This window comes from Xenopus laevis, chromosome 2L (assembly GCF_017654675.1).
Source record: "Xenopus laevis strain J_2021 chromosome 2L, Xenopus_laevis_v10.1, whole genome shotgun sequence".
NCBI classification, from domain to species: domain Eukaryota; kingdom Metazoa; phylum Chordata; class Amphibia; order Anura; family Pipidae; genus Xenopus; species Xenopus laevis.
In genome coordinates this window covers 111,398,400-111,415,471 of record NC_054373.1, presented here as the reverse complement: position 1 = coordinate 111,415,471, position 17,072 = coordinate 111,398,400, and the positions used below count along the sequence as shown (strand labels likewise).

At 36.9% G+C, this 17,072-nt stretch overlaps 1 protein-coding gene across 1 annotated transcript in view; it reads right to left on the bottom strand.

Annotated features, from left to right (window-relative positions):
• Positions 1-2,114: 2,114 nt before the first annotated feature.
• The window catches only part of tmem47.L (transmembrane protein 47 L homeolog), a gene marked incomplete at its 5' end in the record, with an annotated part of 44,456 nt that continues 29,498 nt past the window's right edge, over positions 2,115-17,072 (bottom strand). The window contains 2 exon segments of the mRNA NM_001091665.1: positions 2,115-2,854; positions 7,046-7,186. Coding sequence (NP_001085134.1) covers positions 2,676-2,854; positions 7,046-7,186 — 320 coding nt within the window. The 3' untranslated portion in view covers positions 2,115-2,675.

The window sequence follows — 17,072 nt, the reverse complement described above, 5'->3', positions numbered from 1 at the left end:
ACTCGAATATTTGCTTATTTATGAAAAAGGTAAAAAACGAAATTGAATACAATCGTGGAAAAATCTCTAATACATGAATTGATGGAGTTATCTGTGAAAAAAACCTTGAACACCTGATTGAGTTTGATAATTATATATTTCAACTTATAAGGAATTCTCCAAATTAATTTATACATATTTCTTTTTCCTCCCCAACTGTGTACCACCAATGGCCAATGTTAGTATTGTTTCCCTACCTGAAGAGAAAGAGAGATGTGGGGAAGCATTCAGGGGTTATAAATTCCACTTAAAACATACAGAGGCAGATTTATCAACCATACCAATTCTTTATCAAGCAGTGATGGTGATATCAGTAAATGTTAAAATAAAAGAAAAACCTTATATAACCTTGTATATCCATCAAAAAAGTTATAGCATGAACATAACTTTTTTTTGGTGGGAGGTGGCTTCAGATTGAGCACAGGGTATTAAAAATATCAACATAGCACAAGTATGTACTGTGCATTAAACCCTCATAAATAGATCAGCCTTTACCTTACAATAATACATAATCTATTTTATAGTATGAGGATATTTGCAAAACCTCATGCACCATCTGAACCTCAAATGAAGATTGCAATTTGCAAACATTTAAAGAGATATATGCCCAGATTTTAAGCATGGTTTCTTCCATAACTTTGATGGGAATTATAACCCATAAGAGGTCTTCTCTTATTAAAAGCATCTTAGTATTCTAAGTATGCAGAATATGATTAAATATGCCTCAATGACAAATCTAGTACATTATTCAAATTCTCAATGTTACCTGCATAACCATGTTTATTTGTAATGCTTAATGTATTTTCTGGATTTTCCGATTTCATTAATTCCCTTGTCTTGTGCAAACAATTTATTCAACAACTTGCAGGTAACATGATCCATACTTATGCTCAAATGTATTTTCAGTTAAATCATTGTTAGAAAAACAAATAACGCCCAGCTTTAACTAAATGGCATTCACATTTATAAACAGCAACTAAAAATAACTTACCTTTAAATAAGCAAATCTGAAAAAGTGATTTTTCAATCCACACGCCACATATATTTAATCATACATGTATTCTAGATATGATTGATTGCATGCACTTCTTTAGTGTTGAAAAGTATTCATGTTTCTTTGCACTGATTTGCTTATCCCTTTAACTAGCTCTCAAAGGACAAGTAGCACTAAAACATTTTAAGTAAAAAAATACATTCCTCCCCCTCCAATGATACTGCTATCCTGGATAAAGTTAACTCTCTTTAATATTTAATACATAAAGAGTGCAACAAAATCTCCCTTCCGGTTTGTTTTAAAAAAGGTGATGTGGCGACCTGCACTTATGTGCACGCTCCAATGTCCTGCTAGCTGGCTTCTTTCTAAAACCGGAAGTTACTGTGGCAGCTGCTCTTCAGCCGGTGACTTTTTATTAGCTTGTCTCCTTCTCTGTCAAGCTTGGTAGCTGCTCACACCCCCTCCCTTACCCAGCCACCTCGTTCCCCACACTGACTCAGACAGAGTCAGAACATTTTTAGTGTTACCTGTCCTTTAAGAAAACATTAAATTACATATTTTTTTATTTTTAAAGACTCTATTTTTAAAGCTGTTTTCTCTATTGATTTTCCAGAGAATGGATGTTGGGTCCTATTTGTCCACCTCATTGTAAACCTACAGGCTGCTTTGTGAATCTATACACTAACAATATATATGGAACATATATGAATATATTTAATGTCTTTTTAACTTTTTTGCATCAGCACAGTACATTAAACATAAATGTTTAAACATGAATAGTGCACTTCATTTTTGGTTATGTCACGTGGCTACAATCTAGAATAAAATTCCAAGGGATTTATAATTAAACATTCAAAAAACACTGTGATTTACTCATATCTCTAAAAATAGTCGTTTTATAAGCAAATGAATAGCTAAATTATCGTTAATCCCTTCAAATATACAGAAGCCTACCATGTAGATTAATCGTATACAGGCTTCCCTAGGAGTATAGCGGATAGCTGTTCTCATCCTGGCTTGGGTAACATGAGAAAATAGAACTCCATTTAAAAATCTGTTCAGCAACAGACACTTTTTTTTCTTTCCCATGGCTCATGCCAAATACATAGATCTATAATGTAAAAACTGCAAACAAATTCCCTAAAATGTTGGATTAAATTCGTATATTCGGTGGATTACTGCAAATATTTTGAAGTGCCCTTTTTTTATTTTCGAAATAGCATTTTAAGCTTTCCATTCACAGAATCCAATGTCTTCAGCACACTATCTAGCAATATCAGCAGCACAATGCAATGGTAACATTTTATACAGATCTTGCGGCAGATGCGTTTGGTGGTTATTGTCATTTTATTTTCACTTAACTATTCATACCATGATTATGTTTGTGTAGTCTCTTAAGATAGCAACAGATTTCAGCAGTCACCTATTCAGTTATCCATGGAATCTTTTCCCCACTCTTTGCTTTATATTCGGCAGTTTTTGTAAGTGGATGTAAAGCTGGTTATACTATTGGCAGCCGAAAGGCAAAAGTGATTAAATCAACTGTGCAGATTGCTTTATGCTCCATATGTGTTCTAGAAAACGGAGATAGAAAAAAAAGTCGAATAGTCCTGTTTTTCATTTCTGCATATACAGCACAGGTTTAGTAGTAATCCTCATAATTCTTGGGGTTCAAGCAATAAAGTATAGCACCTCCAAAAGAAAAAATAGTTGCACCCCAGGCCAGTCCATACCCCCAGTTGAATTCATGGTATATCTTTAAAGTGACAGTTTCGATGAACTTGATTGGGTACAATACAAGACCGCAGACCTGGAGAACAACTAAAAACAAAGAATGTTAATGTATACACAAAGAAGCATGTATCAATATATACAAAGGCACACAAATATATATATATATATATATATATATATATATATATATATATATATATATATATATATATATATATATATATATATATATATATATATATGCCATTCATTTTGTTTGTTTTTTGTAAAACAGTAGCACAGTATTCATGTTTTTACAATATTACACCAAAAACATTTAAATGCATATAAAATTAGAAGGGGTCTCCAGAATAATAAGTGCTACAGGTATAATTTGGTGTCTTTGTAAAGATATTTGTGGCAGAGTACCAATGACCTGTGAAAGAAAGGGACAAATAAGAGAAATGCACCCTTTTACATATAAAATGATTTTGCTAAGCTAATATCAAATCAAAGATTTCTTTGTAGATAAGCATAATAAGAAAAAAAATCCTTATAAAACCTCTTTGAACCTTGTAGTTAAATATTAAATTTTTATTAAGACTAATCATTTGTTCAAGCCACAAGAGCTGTATGGATTAAGAATGATAAGTACAAGAAATCTGGAATGTTGACATATGATATTAATGCAATATGACTTTCCAATAAGTAGCCTTCCTAAGTATTAGCTTTAGTTAAAGCTGCTTATTGAAGATACTGGTGGGAGAAAACATTTTTAAAAGCAGTTTAGGTTTCACCTCTGATTGCCTACTAATCCCTACATAAGTCACTCGCTTGATTTGACAATCAAATCTTAGCTCTCCACACTTGGACAACCTGTATTTTAAGTACCAACTGAACTCCAAATGTAAAAGTAATGTTTTAGGGAATAAAATATTATTTGAAAAATTCCAATTTGCTGCACTTCTCCATAGCTGCAATAAAGGGCAGTAAACACATATCTACTTTAGTTCCATATCTTCTGGTTTTTACAGGTTAAGACCTTTTATTAATTTTATATTGGGATTATATTTTGTTATTAGCGACTGTTAAATAATTAAGGTCATGATTTTTACAAGATGTATATTTTGATTTAATTAAAAAATAAATAATGCATTTTGTTATAAATACTGCACCTAATGGACATGTGCATAGGAGGTCACTTTTGCCACTACCACTGTTGAACAAGTTGCCTACTAATATCACTACGGATGACCACATTTGCTTCAATATTACCTAAAAATACATAACACTGATAATCAGTTTTATCTACATTGCATTTGTAGACTTTGGAGATGTGGATATATTCTGCTCCATAACAATGAACACCTGAATCTGGAAGGTCCCCATAGGCTTGCCTAAGTTTTTTTGATCAAAGGATATTCCTTCGATCGTTGGATTAAAATCCTTCGAATCGTTCGATTCGAAGGATTAAATCGTTCGATCGAAGGAATAATCCTTCGATCGTTCGATCGTAGGATTTGCGCTAAATCCTTCGACTTCGATATTCGAAGTCGAAGGATTTTAGTTCCTAGTCGAATATCGAGGGTTAATTAACCCTCGATATATGACCCTTCATACATCTGCCCCTATATAAACCCAATAGACTGGTTTTGCCTCCAATAAGTATTAATTATATCTTAGTTGGGATTAAATACAAGGTACTGTTTTATTATGAAAGAGAAAAAGGAAACACAAGATTGAAAAATAAAGACATTTTTGGTTCACTTGAACTTTACATAAATACTTTGATCCTGCACCCACATTTATGGAAGACTGGTTCAGAGTGCAAGCGTCTGATTCAGGTTATATATATATATATATATATATATATATATATATATATATATATATATATATATATATATATATATATATATATATATATATATATATATATATATATTTGCACCCAAGGAATGTTTATCTAAAGTTGCCACCCTAGAAACAGGTCTATATGTAAATACAGCCCTGGATATAAAAGACACCTTGGAGCTTCTTTTGTTCTAGTTCACAACTCTATTTGCAAGGGTTTTTTGACTGTAAGTCACTTAACTGCAGAAATCCCTTTTAGAAACTTATGCAATATGTGACAAGGAGCAAGTGTAGATGTCCTCCAGATGAATCAATATCCTTTGCTACATGTGCCCAAACCAGCATTATGGCATTAAGACCATCCACAGTAAATTTTCTGGGGTAGGGCCAAATTCAGATATTGTGTAATTTGTTCAGACATCTGCACATGCAAACAGCCACATTAAACTGATCCAACAAATTGTTGCACTGTGCAGAAATGTCATCCAATGGCTCATCATTATTCTGCCTGTTTTACTATTTGCCTGATCACAATGAATGTAACCATACAAATCAGTGCAATTATGACAAATAAAGGGGGACTGACAAAACTGCAAAAGGGAAACACTTGTATACTTGTAAACTTGTCAAGCTTGCCATAATTCAGAAGCTGAAAATATAAGCTTCGCATCATTTTCAGATTTTCAATACATATCAATATGCAGTTATAATATAGCCTTACAATCAAGCATTTCAGCCTAGGGAAGACACAATAATAATTTAAAGGGGAAGTAAAGTCTAAAATAGAATAAGGCTAGAAATGCTGTCTTTTGTACTAAACATGAACTTACTGCACCACAAGCCTAATCAAACAAATGATTTATGCTTTCAAAGTTGGCCACAGGGGGTCATCATCTTGCAACTTTGTTAAACATCTTTTCAAGACCAAGACTGTGCACATGCTCAGTTTGGTCTGGGCTGCTTAGGGATCGTCATAAATTATCAAAACAGCACAAGTCAAATAATATATGCCATAGAAGCCACACAGCAAGACTGATTAATAATCAGAATATACAGACTGCACTGGGTCCTGTGTTGTCATGTAATCTAATGTGGATTTTATAGTTTTTGTATTGTTTAATACAAACTTTCTCCAACTCTGCAGAACCAGTGACTGCAGCAAAATAATCCTCCAAATAGAATCCCAGTTTATCCGTTTAAATCTGGCTCCGTGATCTTTGTCCCTGCAGCTGGAGTTGAAAACAGTAAAGGGTATGTAAAGGCAAAAATAAAATCGAATACAAATCTCTACACAGTCTCCGACTGCTCTACAGGGTCACAAACAAAGCTGCTTGAGTTCTGCATGCCTGGGAAGTAAGGCGGGGGCTCCCCTTGCTGTTTATAAGTATGGTTGTTGCCCTGCAGAACAGTTAGGGACCGTCTAACAATTCCTATCCACAGCAATAAAGGGAGAATTTCACTGCATACAATCAGGTTTTTTATAAAAATGGTACATATTTTTAAATTGAAGTATATTGGCGATAGGTTTATTTTTCATTAAAGGAGAAGGAAAGGCTTTGTGCACTCGGGGGTGCTAAATGTTAGGCTCCTATCAGCAGAACATTGCTCCGGCCCGGGGTTATACCAGTGACCAACACGGAGTGATCCTCTTCAGGCTTCTTCTTTCTTCAAATTTCTCGGGGCAAACACACATGTGCAGCCGTACGAAGGAAAGAGCGAGACGGAAGAGAAGCGCGGTGCTCACTGGTATAACTCCGGGCCGGTGCAGTTTTCTGCTGATAGGAGCACCGGCCCGGGGTTTCAGGTAAGTAAATACAATCACTTGCGGGTGCCTCACATTTGGTGCGCAAAGGATTTTCTTCTCCTTTAAAGAAAGTAAAAATGGGATTTTATTTTGTTTGCCTTTACATGCCCTTTAAATGCAGTTTCCAACAAGGTTTTTCTTGAATATCTTCCTTTCTTCTTGTTTATAGAGCCTACTGTATGCCAAGCACAATATAAATTACATATAATGTAATTAATACAGTAAAATAAAAATAGCACATTTTGGCATTATTGAATCGTGAACTTATAACTTTCTTTTTTTTTTAGTCTAAATCAATTTAATCCAGTACAACAAGAAATGCAAGTGAATATAATGGAGTCAGCTAGGTCAAACTCAGTTAAAGCGACAGCCAATGCAGAATATGCAGAATTCGTTTTTATACAAATGTGGGTTATTTAGGTGGAAGATGGAAAAAGGATGTTTCGATAACAACTTAACTTGTCTGCTGCTGGTTGTACACTAATTAGCAATATTGTGTGTTTCTTATGTGCAGAACATTTTTTTCTCTTGATAAGGAATACTTTCATTAGCTTTTTATATTACTGTGAAGTTCAAAAGCAAACACTGCAGTCTTTATCGGTGTTGACTAAAATTATTGACTCTGCAGAGACTTGAATTACCTGCTGCGAAAAGCATCACAGCCACCGGTCTGTAGAACCGCCTACGGGATCCTACGCAGATGGAGATCAGGCCCACAAGGAAGGCAATTAGTATGATCGCAGCACCGCCTAAAAGTAAGGCTAGAGTAGCAATCTGCCAGTCTGAAAACAAAAGAAAGAGAAACATACAATGACTGTGTGTCTAAAAAAACATTATTAAGTCTGGAAGCAAGATACATGCAAAAGAGTTAACATGTGCTAACAGTCAGCAGTTAGTTTTGATCAGTCTGCTTCAAGTCAAATTGATTAATATATTTGTTGTCAAACATGTGTGGTAAAAATAAAGGATAACTAATCCTCACAAACATCATCCATTGTTACACCATTGGGCATAGGGTCATGGTTGGGCATAGAAGGCCAGAAATTAGGAAGATATATCTGTGTTTTGGTCTGTGATTTGGTATTCTTTCATAGAAATCAGGATCACTGGGAAATATAAACAACTTCTATACATCTTGCAGCTGTATTAGAAGGTAAAGTAGTAGAAGTCATTTATCAGGAAAAGAGTTCCTGCCTAATTCCAATGGTACTTCATTGGAAGTTATTGCCTAAAACCACCATATATATTTTCCTACTGCTTGCCTCTGGCTTAAATCAGTTCTGATTATTATGCATCATGCTAAATAATTTACAAAATGCCCTATTTTTCTGCACAGATATAAACAACAGAATTCCATTTGCAGTGCTTGTCTGTGAACGATAATGGGAACTTACACAGAATGTGTACAAAAAAATAGAGAAAGGGAGAAAAGGATGTATGTAATACAACAACATTAATACTGTAAGTAATACATTTAACTAGTGCATTGCCTGATTGCAAACCCATATATTGTAAATCATTTTGCAGTGATATTTTTCTATTGGGCTTGTAATATGCCCATTCAAAAGCATGAACCCCCTCAGTTTAATAACCCTTGGAGCACAACCCTCCCACTCCTTTTATCAGGGCCTAGCGGCTTTAATAGGTAGGAGTAAGGACCAAGGAGGGAGCTGTATACATAAAGTCAAATATTCGGTATTTGAAGGGTTTAGAAAGTTGGTAGTGGTATCCAGGCAAACGATCTGGGCAGGTCGCAAAAAGCCAGCCAGAATCAAGACATCAGGAACAAGGATCACGTCAAAATAGAAATTTAGGAGTACCCAGGAACTTTACCAAGAAAGACATATATTCAGGCATTGAAAAAGGGTCTCTGGAGTACTTTTATCTAGGATTTTTGTACCTTGACACAATAACACCATGCGCCACCTCATTGCAATGCAGGGCAATGCTGTCGCTAAACGACTATGGGTGCCGCCATCTTGGAAAGGAAGCAGATCACTCCACAAGGAGCCCTCCTGACACCTTTGAAGTCAGCAAAATAGTTTTTCCAGTACAGCAGAAAACAGTATAAGTTCTGAACTTCTTTGTCACCAAGTGTACTCTGCATGTACCCTAGCCAGGGGCGTTTCTGCCATGAGGCCAGCTCGATGGGCAGGGCGGGGGGCAGTATTTTGAACGCTGCCTCAGGCCGCCTTACAGCCTGAAACGCTCCTGATCCTAGCATGAATAGGAGGATTGAACGTCAGCAATTTAAGTCAATGGTCGCACCTATGCCTTTTTAAAAAGCTTCGAAAGGGAATAAGGTAATCACATTCACCAGCACAACGCTATCATTTTACAACAACTTCTTCCAAATTCTGCTAGATAACACAATTCTTATGCCCATAGGAACTCCTGGAGCTTATAGTGTGGACTTCTTAATGTATAACCAAAGGCTTAAGCATACACGAGGATGAACAAAAAAGTTTTTACAAATCAGCACTTCCCTTTTCTCACTTCACATTTATTATTTGCGCTTCAAAACATAACTGAGATAGGGGTAAAATATATTACATTACAATTTTAAAAAAATGCTGTTGGGTATAAATGAGGAGGGGTGTTAGAGCTCATCGAAGTCACTGGGGCTCATTTATTAAAGCAACGCAGCGCATAAGTGGACGCAAAAGATTGTCTGCGCCATCACAAGCGTGATCGCTAATATATTTGCGTGATATTGTGCATAACACAGAGCTTTTGCGATGGTTTTGTTTATGCGCATTGCGCAAAAGATTGGGCATTTATGTCGCAAACGATGCCGTGGTTGTTAGGGGCGTGGCTGTGGGCGTGGCTACAATGCGCTTGCACTGCGGCCGTCGCAGATTTGCGTCTGTATATGTGCAAAACTGCACCCGGGCAACAGCACCACAATTTTTACGACTGCCTCTTCGTGGCGTAATAGTAACGCTCTTCAAAATGCGCATTCCTGCCCAGCTGCGCTAGTATATTCACATTTTTGCGTTTCATGTTGCTTAAAAGAGAATTTTATATATATGTGTGCAGAGCCACACTGCTAAACTGGGTTCTGGCAAATACAATGGTGCTGCTGTTGGTGGGGATGTTTGTTAACTCAAAGTTAACTCAAAGATGAACAACCCCTGTAAAGTGCATATTAACCACGCCTTCCACCCAACATGTTTATATTGACCAAGGTTCCTTTAAGGGTATCAGGTAGGCTAAACACCTTTGCAACCAAACAAATATTAGCACAGAAACAAATGCAGATGCGTCTAAGTGAACGCAATATGCGCAATATGTGACGCAACTAATTAAAGCAGCGCATTCATACATGAGCACAACTAATCCTTACCTTTGCGGTATCTTCCTGTGCGCACAATTTATTATAAGCACTGCGACAGCTGATACGCAGTTTCACACGTCGCACCTGTCTGTGTCTACATTAGCGTTCAAATTGCACTGTTAAGGTATCGTGCACTACATTATTAAATACTCGCATGCGCTGGGCAAATGTAAGGCCACTGCGCTCTTTTTAGCGCTGCGCTGCGTTAATAAATGAGCCCCACTGAGGTCTAACAGCCCATTGAACAGAATGGGGTTCAATTGCTCAAAGCAGTCAAACACATTCTAATGAACTGACAGCTTGATCTAAGTGAAAAAAATTCTGATTGAAATCCTTCCGTTTGAATTATAAATAAGTAAATAAAAATCGGAATCGCTTATACAAACCTCTGCTGGACCACTAGACAATAAAGTAATGTTACCTTTCCTTTTTATCTGTTAACCAGGCTTTTAAAGGAATAGTGCATGTACTTCACAAGAGTTCTGTCCAAGTCTGTTATAGATATCAGTAAATGTGCATTCAATGGAAAAAAATATTATCTTTATACTGTAAGTATGTCTTCTTCAACACAAAAACATTTAAAAATGCATTGTATATTGTGACAGGGTGTTTGGAAAACACCACTGACTTGCAGGAAAGTACATGGAAAAAGAGTACATTTAAACTGCAAGATAGGTGTTGCAGAGAGATACTCGGCTCAGGTAGGGTTAATATTCCCTCTCAGCCAGGTAATTAAGTGGCAGCTGAGAGAGGATCTACCTGGCAATGTAAAAGGGCTGTGTGAGCATAGCTCAAGGCTCTCCAGGGAAGTGAGGGGCTGTGAGAGACAGAGCTGGGCAGAAGGAGCTTTGCTGCCAGCAAGAGAGTTCCAGAGCTTGGAGCCTAAATCCCTTGTGGGGAAAAAAAGAGGAAAGGACTGGCAGAGGCTAGTGAGTCTGAGTCCCAGGAGGGTAAGCCAGCAGGGCTGAGTGTGAAGCCCAAATACTTCAAAGTGCAAGAGGGTGAGAGTTTCCCTTGATGGTGAGCGACCAGAGGGGGGAAAACCCTGAAGGTATTTGCTGAACTGTACCCTGCATGTTCTACAGTGAAGTTGAACTGTAACCTGAACATTTTTCTGTTGCCTTTTTGTTGGGAATGTCCAGTGCTTAATAAAGCTGTGTTTTGTCCTAAACCTTGGTGTCCCTGTCTCTAAGCTCCAAAATTCTATGCTACCTGCCTACCAAACGCTAATTCCCCCAAAAAGTGCATGTGCAGGCCAGTGGCATGTCACAATATATACTGCATATAAAAGCACAGTATAGAGAATGATTGAGGCATACTTTAATGTTTGCTTTCCACTACTGATGATGCATGAACTGACAAATCTGATCACATCTATAATTGCACTCACTGAGAATCCTGTGTCATCTAGAAACATCTTTTTTTTTATCCATAAATGGACTGCACATTTATCTCAGCCGGACTATGTCTCAGTATTATTGAAAAGCATAAGATAATGAAGAAAGTTTAATTTACAGCTTGGGCAAAGGCTATCACTTTGGAAATGTAAAATTTCAAATAAATTTGCTGGGTTCACTTAGCTGCAATAGATATTTTGAAGATTCTTTTCATTTATTAAGCAAAAAAAAAAGTCCTGTTTTTGTCGGATTCCATAGCATGCATTCAGGGCAAAGATAAATTAGCAATTTTGCTGAAGCAGATGTAGCTATTAAAAGAGTGTTTTTGTGTGTGTTGCCAGTGTTCCTAAGAGTCAAAGAAAACCCCTGGCATTTGTTACATTGCCTCCTGAAATATTTCATTTTGGGGCACTGAACGCTAACCTAGTATCAAATAAATATATTGACTCTGATTGGATTCCAAAAAGATTGATTTGACTTAATAAAAGAAAACACCATTATGTGTCTTTCTACAATGTGTCAATGTTTGTCAAATACAAACAAAGTCACATAAATTAGTCATTCCAGACCTCCAAGCTGTTCCTAATCATCAGATTCTAAAAAAAGGAAGGGCCCATTTCTGAATCAGTGCAAGATCCTATGTACCAGAGGCATGGCTTGATTTTCAATTTGGAATTTTAAAAGGACTGAGATTTCTAAAACTGCTGCTATATCATCCTTTAGACCAGGTATCTTGGCGTTGTTGTTTTTATTTTAATTGCCCAGGTCTTTTGTGATTGGGCCTAAAAGTTTGGAGGTAGGTTTAGGATTTGTATTTTAGACATGTAAACATACCTTTAAGCTGATAAGTAGAGCTAACAAGCTCCCAGCAACTTAATTATGTGATCTGAAATGTAAAACCTAATATTGTCCCTACACAAATACCCAGTTAAAGAAGAATTCAACCCTGTAGAAAAAAACCCTGTACCCCCACCCACATAGACCCACCAGATCTCCTCCCCCCAGCCTAACTGCCCCCTGGGGAAATGCCCCATACTTTATACTTACCCCTCGTCGCAGATTCTGGCATCGAACTTCACGGCATCCATCTTCTGGGTCCTTAGTAAGCTGACTGGTAGATCGGTATGTTGGCGCATGGGCAGTTGGAGCAGTTTGGCGGTTTGCACAACTGCGCTGAATTGGATGGAAATTGCCAAAGCGCCAGATGAAGACACAAAGACCCTGAAGATGGCTGCCAGAATCTGCGACGAGGGGTAAGTATAAAGTATGGGGCATTTCCCCGGGGGGGGCAGTTAGGCTGGGGGAGGAGGGTCTACGTGGGGTGGGGGGTACAGGGTTTTTTTCTACAGGGTTGAATTCTTATTTAAGTTCATGAAAACTCATGTCCATGTAATACCGGTACTGTACACATACTACATGAATCACTTGTCCAGTTTTGAAGCTCCTGTCTGGGTTTTAACATTGGGAAACCCAGACAAAGTTCCATCCAATTGCACGTGATGTCATGATCCAGCCCACAACATCATGACCCCATCCCAAAGTATCAACTTCTAAAATTTCTGTGTCATCTCCAAGGCCAGGTATCTTGTTGATGATATTTTTTTAATTGCTCAAGTTAGCCTTAAAGTTTGTTGGGTGGGGTTTAGATTTGGTTAGGCATCCTGCTAAAAGTTTTCAGTGGCCGAATCCAAAAAAAGGGATTTGGTGCATCCCTAGTTAATATAATTACCGTAGCCATGCCATGGGACCAAGATTGATGTAATTAGTGTTTCAAACAGGATTATGGTGTAATAGAGTTAGGGTTGCCAACTTTGCCTAAGGTTAAAACTGGGCATAGGGGGTGGGTCGATGGACAGTTTTGCCTAAGACAGCTCCCACAGACGTCTATATAACTTCACAAGCTTTTAGATGCTGAAGTTTTACATTCAAGTTTTTTTTAACTAAATAAATACTTGATTTAAAGTTATAATTCGAGTTTGTGAGTTTTAGTACCAAAAATCACAAATCTCTGTACAAACTGAAATTTGAATGTTATAAATAAGCGTACAAAACATTGGCAGTATACAGGCATCTCTGCAATATATAAATTGGGAAAAGCTTTTCAACAGGTTAAATGAAATGGAATATACATTTCAGTATATTCTCCTTACAAGTAAGGAATGATATTGCAAGGCAAATCCCTATGGTTTGATAGAAGCATCCGTGTTGAGTAAGAAAAATGTGCTTTTAAGGCATTCAAGTTGAAACTTTTATGAAGTACAAATAAAAAAGCACACAGTAGCAAGTTCTAGTAATGGTTGGATCTTAGGGGTCTATTTATCATGCTGTGTAAAACAGTGGATAAAAACATCACCGGTGATGTTGCTTTTGTTTTATAACTTGTAGGTGACTGTTGAGATCTAATTGATGATAGGTTGCTATGGGGGTGACTGTTGAGATCTAATTGATGATAGGTTGCTATGGGCAACATCAACACTGATGTTTTTCTCAAATGTTTTACACAGCAAAATAAATAGGCCCTTATTGTAGGTATCTGTATACAGTATATAATTTATACTGTATATGTGAGCATATAGATAGATCTCTATATGCATGTGCATATACTGTATTTATTCTGGGGTTCGTTAGGAGGGATTGAACCGGAAGGACTTTGGAATTTTTTCAACCAAATGACCTGTAAAATGTGTGAAATCTGTGTTGGAACGGAGACTGGCATCCAAGGAAAATTGCATAGTAATCTGCCCAAAAAAACTGGACTGTGCAATTCACCAAATACGGTGTATGCACTCCTGTAAACTGGAGAAATTGTAAATGTGTGTTGGAATTAAAAATATCTATAATCATAATCAATAGATCTGTAATTATACATAAATAATTAAAGATCATAGGCCTCATTTACAATTAGCTGCTTATAACTTCCAGGCTCTAAACCAGACACAATTTTGTGCAAGCCCCCTCTACTGTGTAGTGTAGGGAACCATATAATTTAGAGTGAGACTACAGCCAACACACCAGCTGCATCTATCGAATGAGTTAATAGTGACAGCCAACAGAAGCACAAGGACGCTCGGTACTTTACACCAGAGATGGACCGCTTATAAAATACGTAATAAAAAGCAAATTTTCTCAATACAGGTTATGTACAAGGATCTGTAGGATTGTTTTCTCAGTTGAATTTGTATCTAAGTTGGAACAGATACATTTATCTATTAAATGCAACTATGGGGGTTATTAATCAAAATGTTAGAGTTTTTTTTTACCTTTATACCTTGAATGAACTTAGAACCTAGAAAAAATTTTGATTCTGCGAGTTCAAGTAGTGAGATCTGAAAACTAGAATTGATCTAGTTTTCAGCAGTAAAAAAACCTCGAAACGCTCAAATCATTCCAGTTTTCGGGCAATACCTTTCGAAAAAACTCAATACAGGCTATTAACATCTTCAAATGATTTAAGGGACCTCTGCCATTGACTCCTACATGACCTGGACAGGTTTAAGATGGTGTACTTTTGGATTTAAGCTATTTCCAGAGTTTTTTTTAACCCGAAAATTTGAGTTTTGACCAAAAAAAAAAAACAACTTGAAAACTGGTTGCATGATGCCTTGGTAATCCTATAAGAGTAACAACATTCCCATCTCTGTGAGTTTTAAATGTCACCTCTCACACACAGGGGCATTTTAAGGTTATGATTAAAAGTGTTATTTCTAATTCTATTGATTCTTGTCTGGGATGGTATTTACATTTGTTCTCTTTGTGGTTGGATTTTGTGTGACAACTTAGGGAGCATATATAAAGTGAAGAGAACATTCAGTGTATCAGGTCCAAGTGCTCTGTACATAAGCATTTAGGGCCACCTCTTGGTCTTGAACTTGCACATTCGTAGGGACGCAGGGACACTAAGGGGATTATTTACTAAGCTCTGGTCTGGCTTTTTGGGGCATAACTAAATTTTTTGAGATTTATTAAAACCTGATCCAGCAAAAAGCCCAAATCTGAAAATCCACAATCTCAGACCTGCCAAGGTCATCCATAAGTCAATAGCAGAGGTCCCTATCCAATTTTGAAGTTTCTGTGGTCTGTGCTGGAATTAGACTGAAAATCCAACCATTTTGGAAAAAAACATTTTGCTCGATTTAATTGAGTCCCGAACCGATTAAATCAAGCTTTTTAAATAATAAATAAGATAAAATATGGTATGGTACTTTGGTCATGGTTTTTTTAATTTAAATAATTAGATAAACTTAGATTTAAAGCACTGCGTATCTTGTCTGCGCAATATTAATAAATGATGATGATGATTTTAGTAAATAACTCTCTAAATGATTCAAATGTGCAGGCTATAGAACTCTAGAAGCCACAGGTACAAATGAGCAATGCAGGTCAGTTATGTACAGAACTGCCTCGTAGCTGACAGTGCTCTGCACCTTGCCATGGCTTTGCCTTGGCTCGAACTGTTTATTAGCACTTAGAGGTGCATTTGGCGCTACTCAGTGCTTTTGCACTTGAGTCCATGACAGTAATAATGCGCTACATCAACTTTCTTTTTATGCTGAAATCAGGGGAGACTCGCCATCCCTGGCTGCCTGAAGTGGACTTTATAGTGCCACCCCCCATACCTAAACTTTGGAGCTTCCGCATTGGTTAAAGGGGGCCCATATTGCTAGTGAAGAGAGCACAACTGTGCTTTCTGCACTAGAAGAGCCATAATTCAAAATTAAATATTGGAATTTCAGTTTTTAAAGTTAATCAGGAGCAGATTTTTGCCACAACTGGTTACTTGTGGGCTGCTGAGTTTTTCAACTCACCTCATGACAGCAGTGCCCATGGCTGCAATAGCTTAAAAAAATAGCTAAACCATAAAAGAAGCGAGCCAGAAATGCAACTCATAATGTTGTGGGCTTCTTTATTAGTCCAAGACCACCATAGTTCTCTTTTTAGCAGGGAAGACATACAGTATGCCTCTGTAGATGCCCACAGTAGCGCCCCATTTTCTTTTCTGTTGATTCATAGCACATAGTCAGGGCTGTTGTCAGTTACCTGAGCTTAGGGACTGACAATATACATTTATATATACAATATAAAAGTCAAGACAGGCTAATTTATAATATATATAACATGACAAATGAGAAACCAGTGCCTTCTGCATCAGAATTTAATCAGCTCTGTAGCATCACCTTTTTTGACTGATGAAACTCGTTTTCTGCTTTGCCAACCCCTAAAGCTTAGCTTTTCAACAGCTACTCAGAGCACACTGAGCATGTGGGGTGTCACTGACAAGATACTGTGGACAACTTTGAAGATCTCGATCATTGTTGTTTTACATCTGCTGAACCACTGATCTGGTAAGTAAGTTAGCGTGATTTTCAAGATTTATTAAGGAGTGTAATAAATGGGTACTTTCAGAATATAAAATACAGATTTCCTAGCCATATTTATTTTTGTTTTAGTTTTCCTTTAAATATGTTTTAGTGTTTTTATATGTTATGATTTTGTGTTGTTTTGTATTTTTCTTTCTGTGGTTGTTTTGAAATTTGTTTAGGTGATGTAGAGCTAAGTATTATTGTAAATATAAAGCTAATGTAATTGGGTTATTGCGGTTTAGACAGTCTCCACTGTTCATTTTTGTGTGTTCTTTATACAGTAGAAATAAACAGTGTATGTCATTTTAACTAAGGTAAAGGGAAAAATATATCTACCCAATCTCAGAGGAACACTGAAAATCCCTCTCTTGCGTAAACCTGTCTAGTTTCAGATGTACAGTATTATCATCATTACAGCCACCCTGTACAAATATTTTCAAAGCATCTGTTCCTGCATTGACTGATGCCTAATTAAATTTCCTTCAATCACAATACCTATCCTATTGTTACCTGAATGCTCCAAAGAATACAAAGTTCTCATGAGAACATATATACTGCACGCATTTGTACTGAA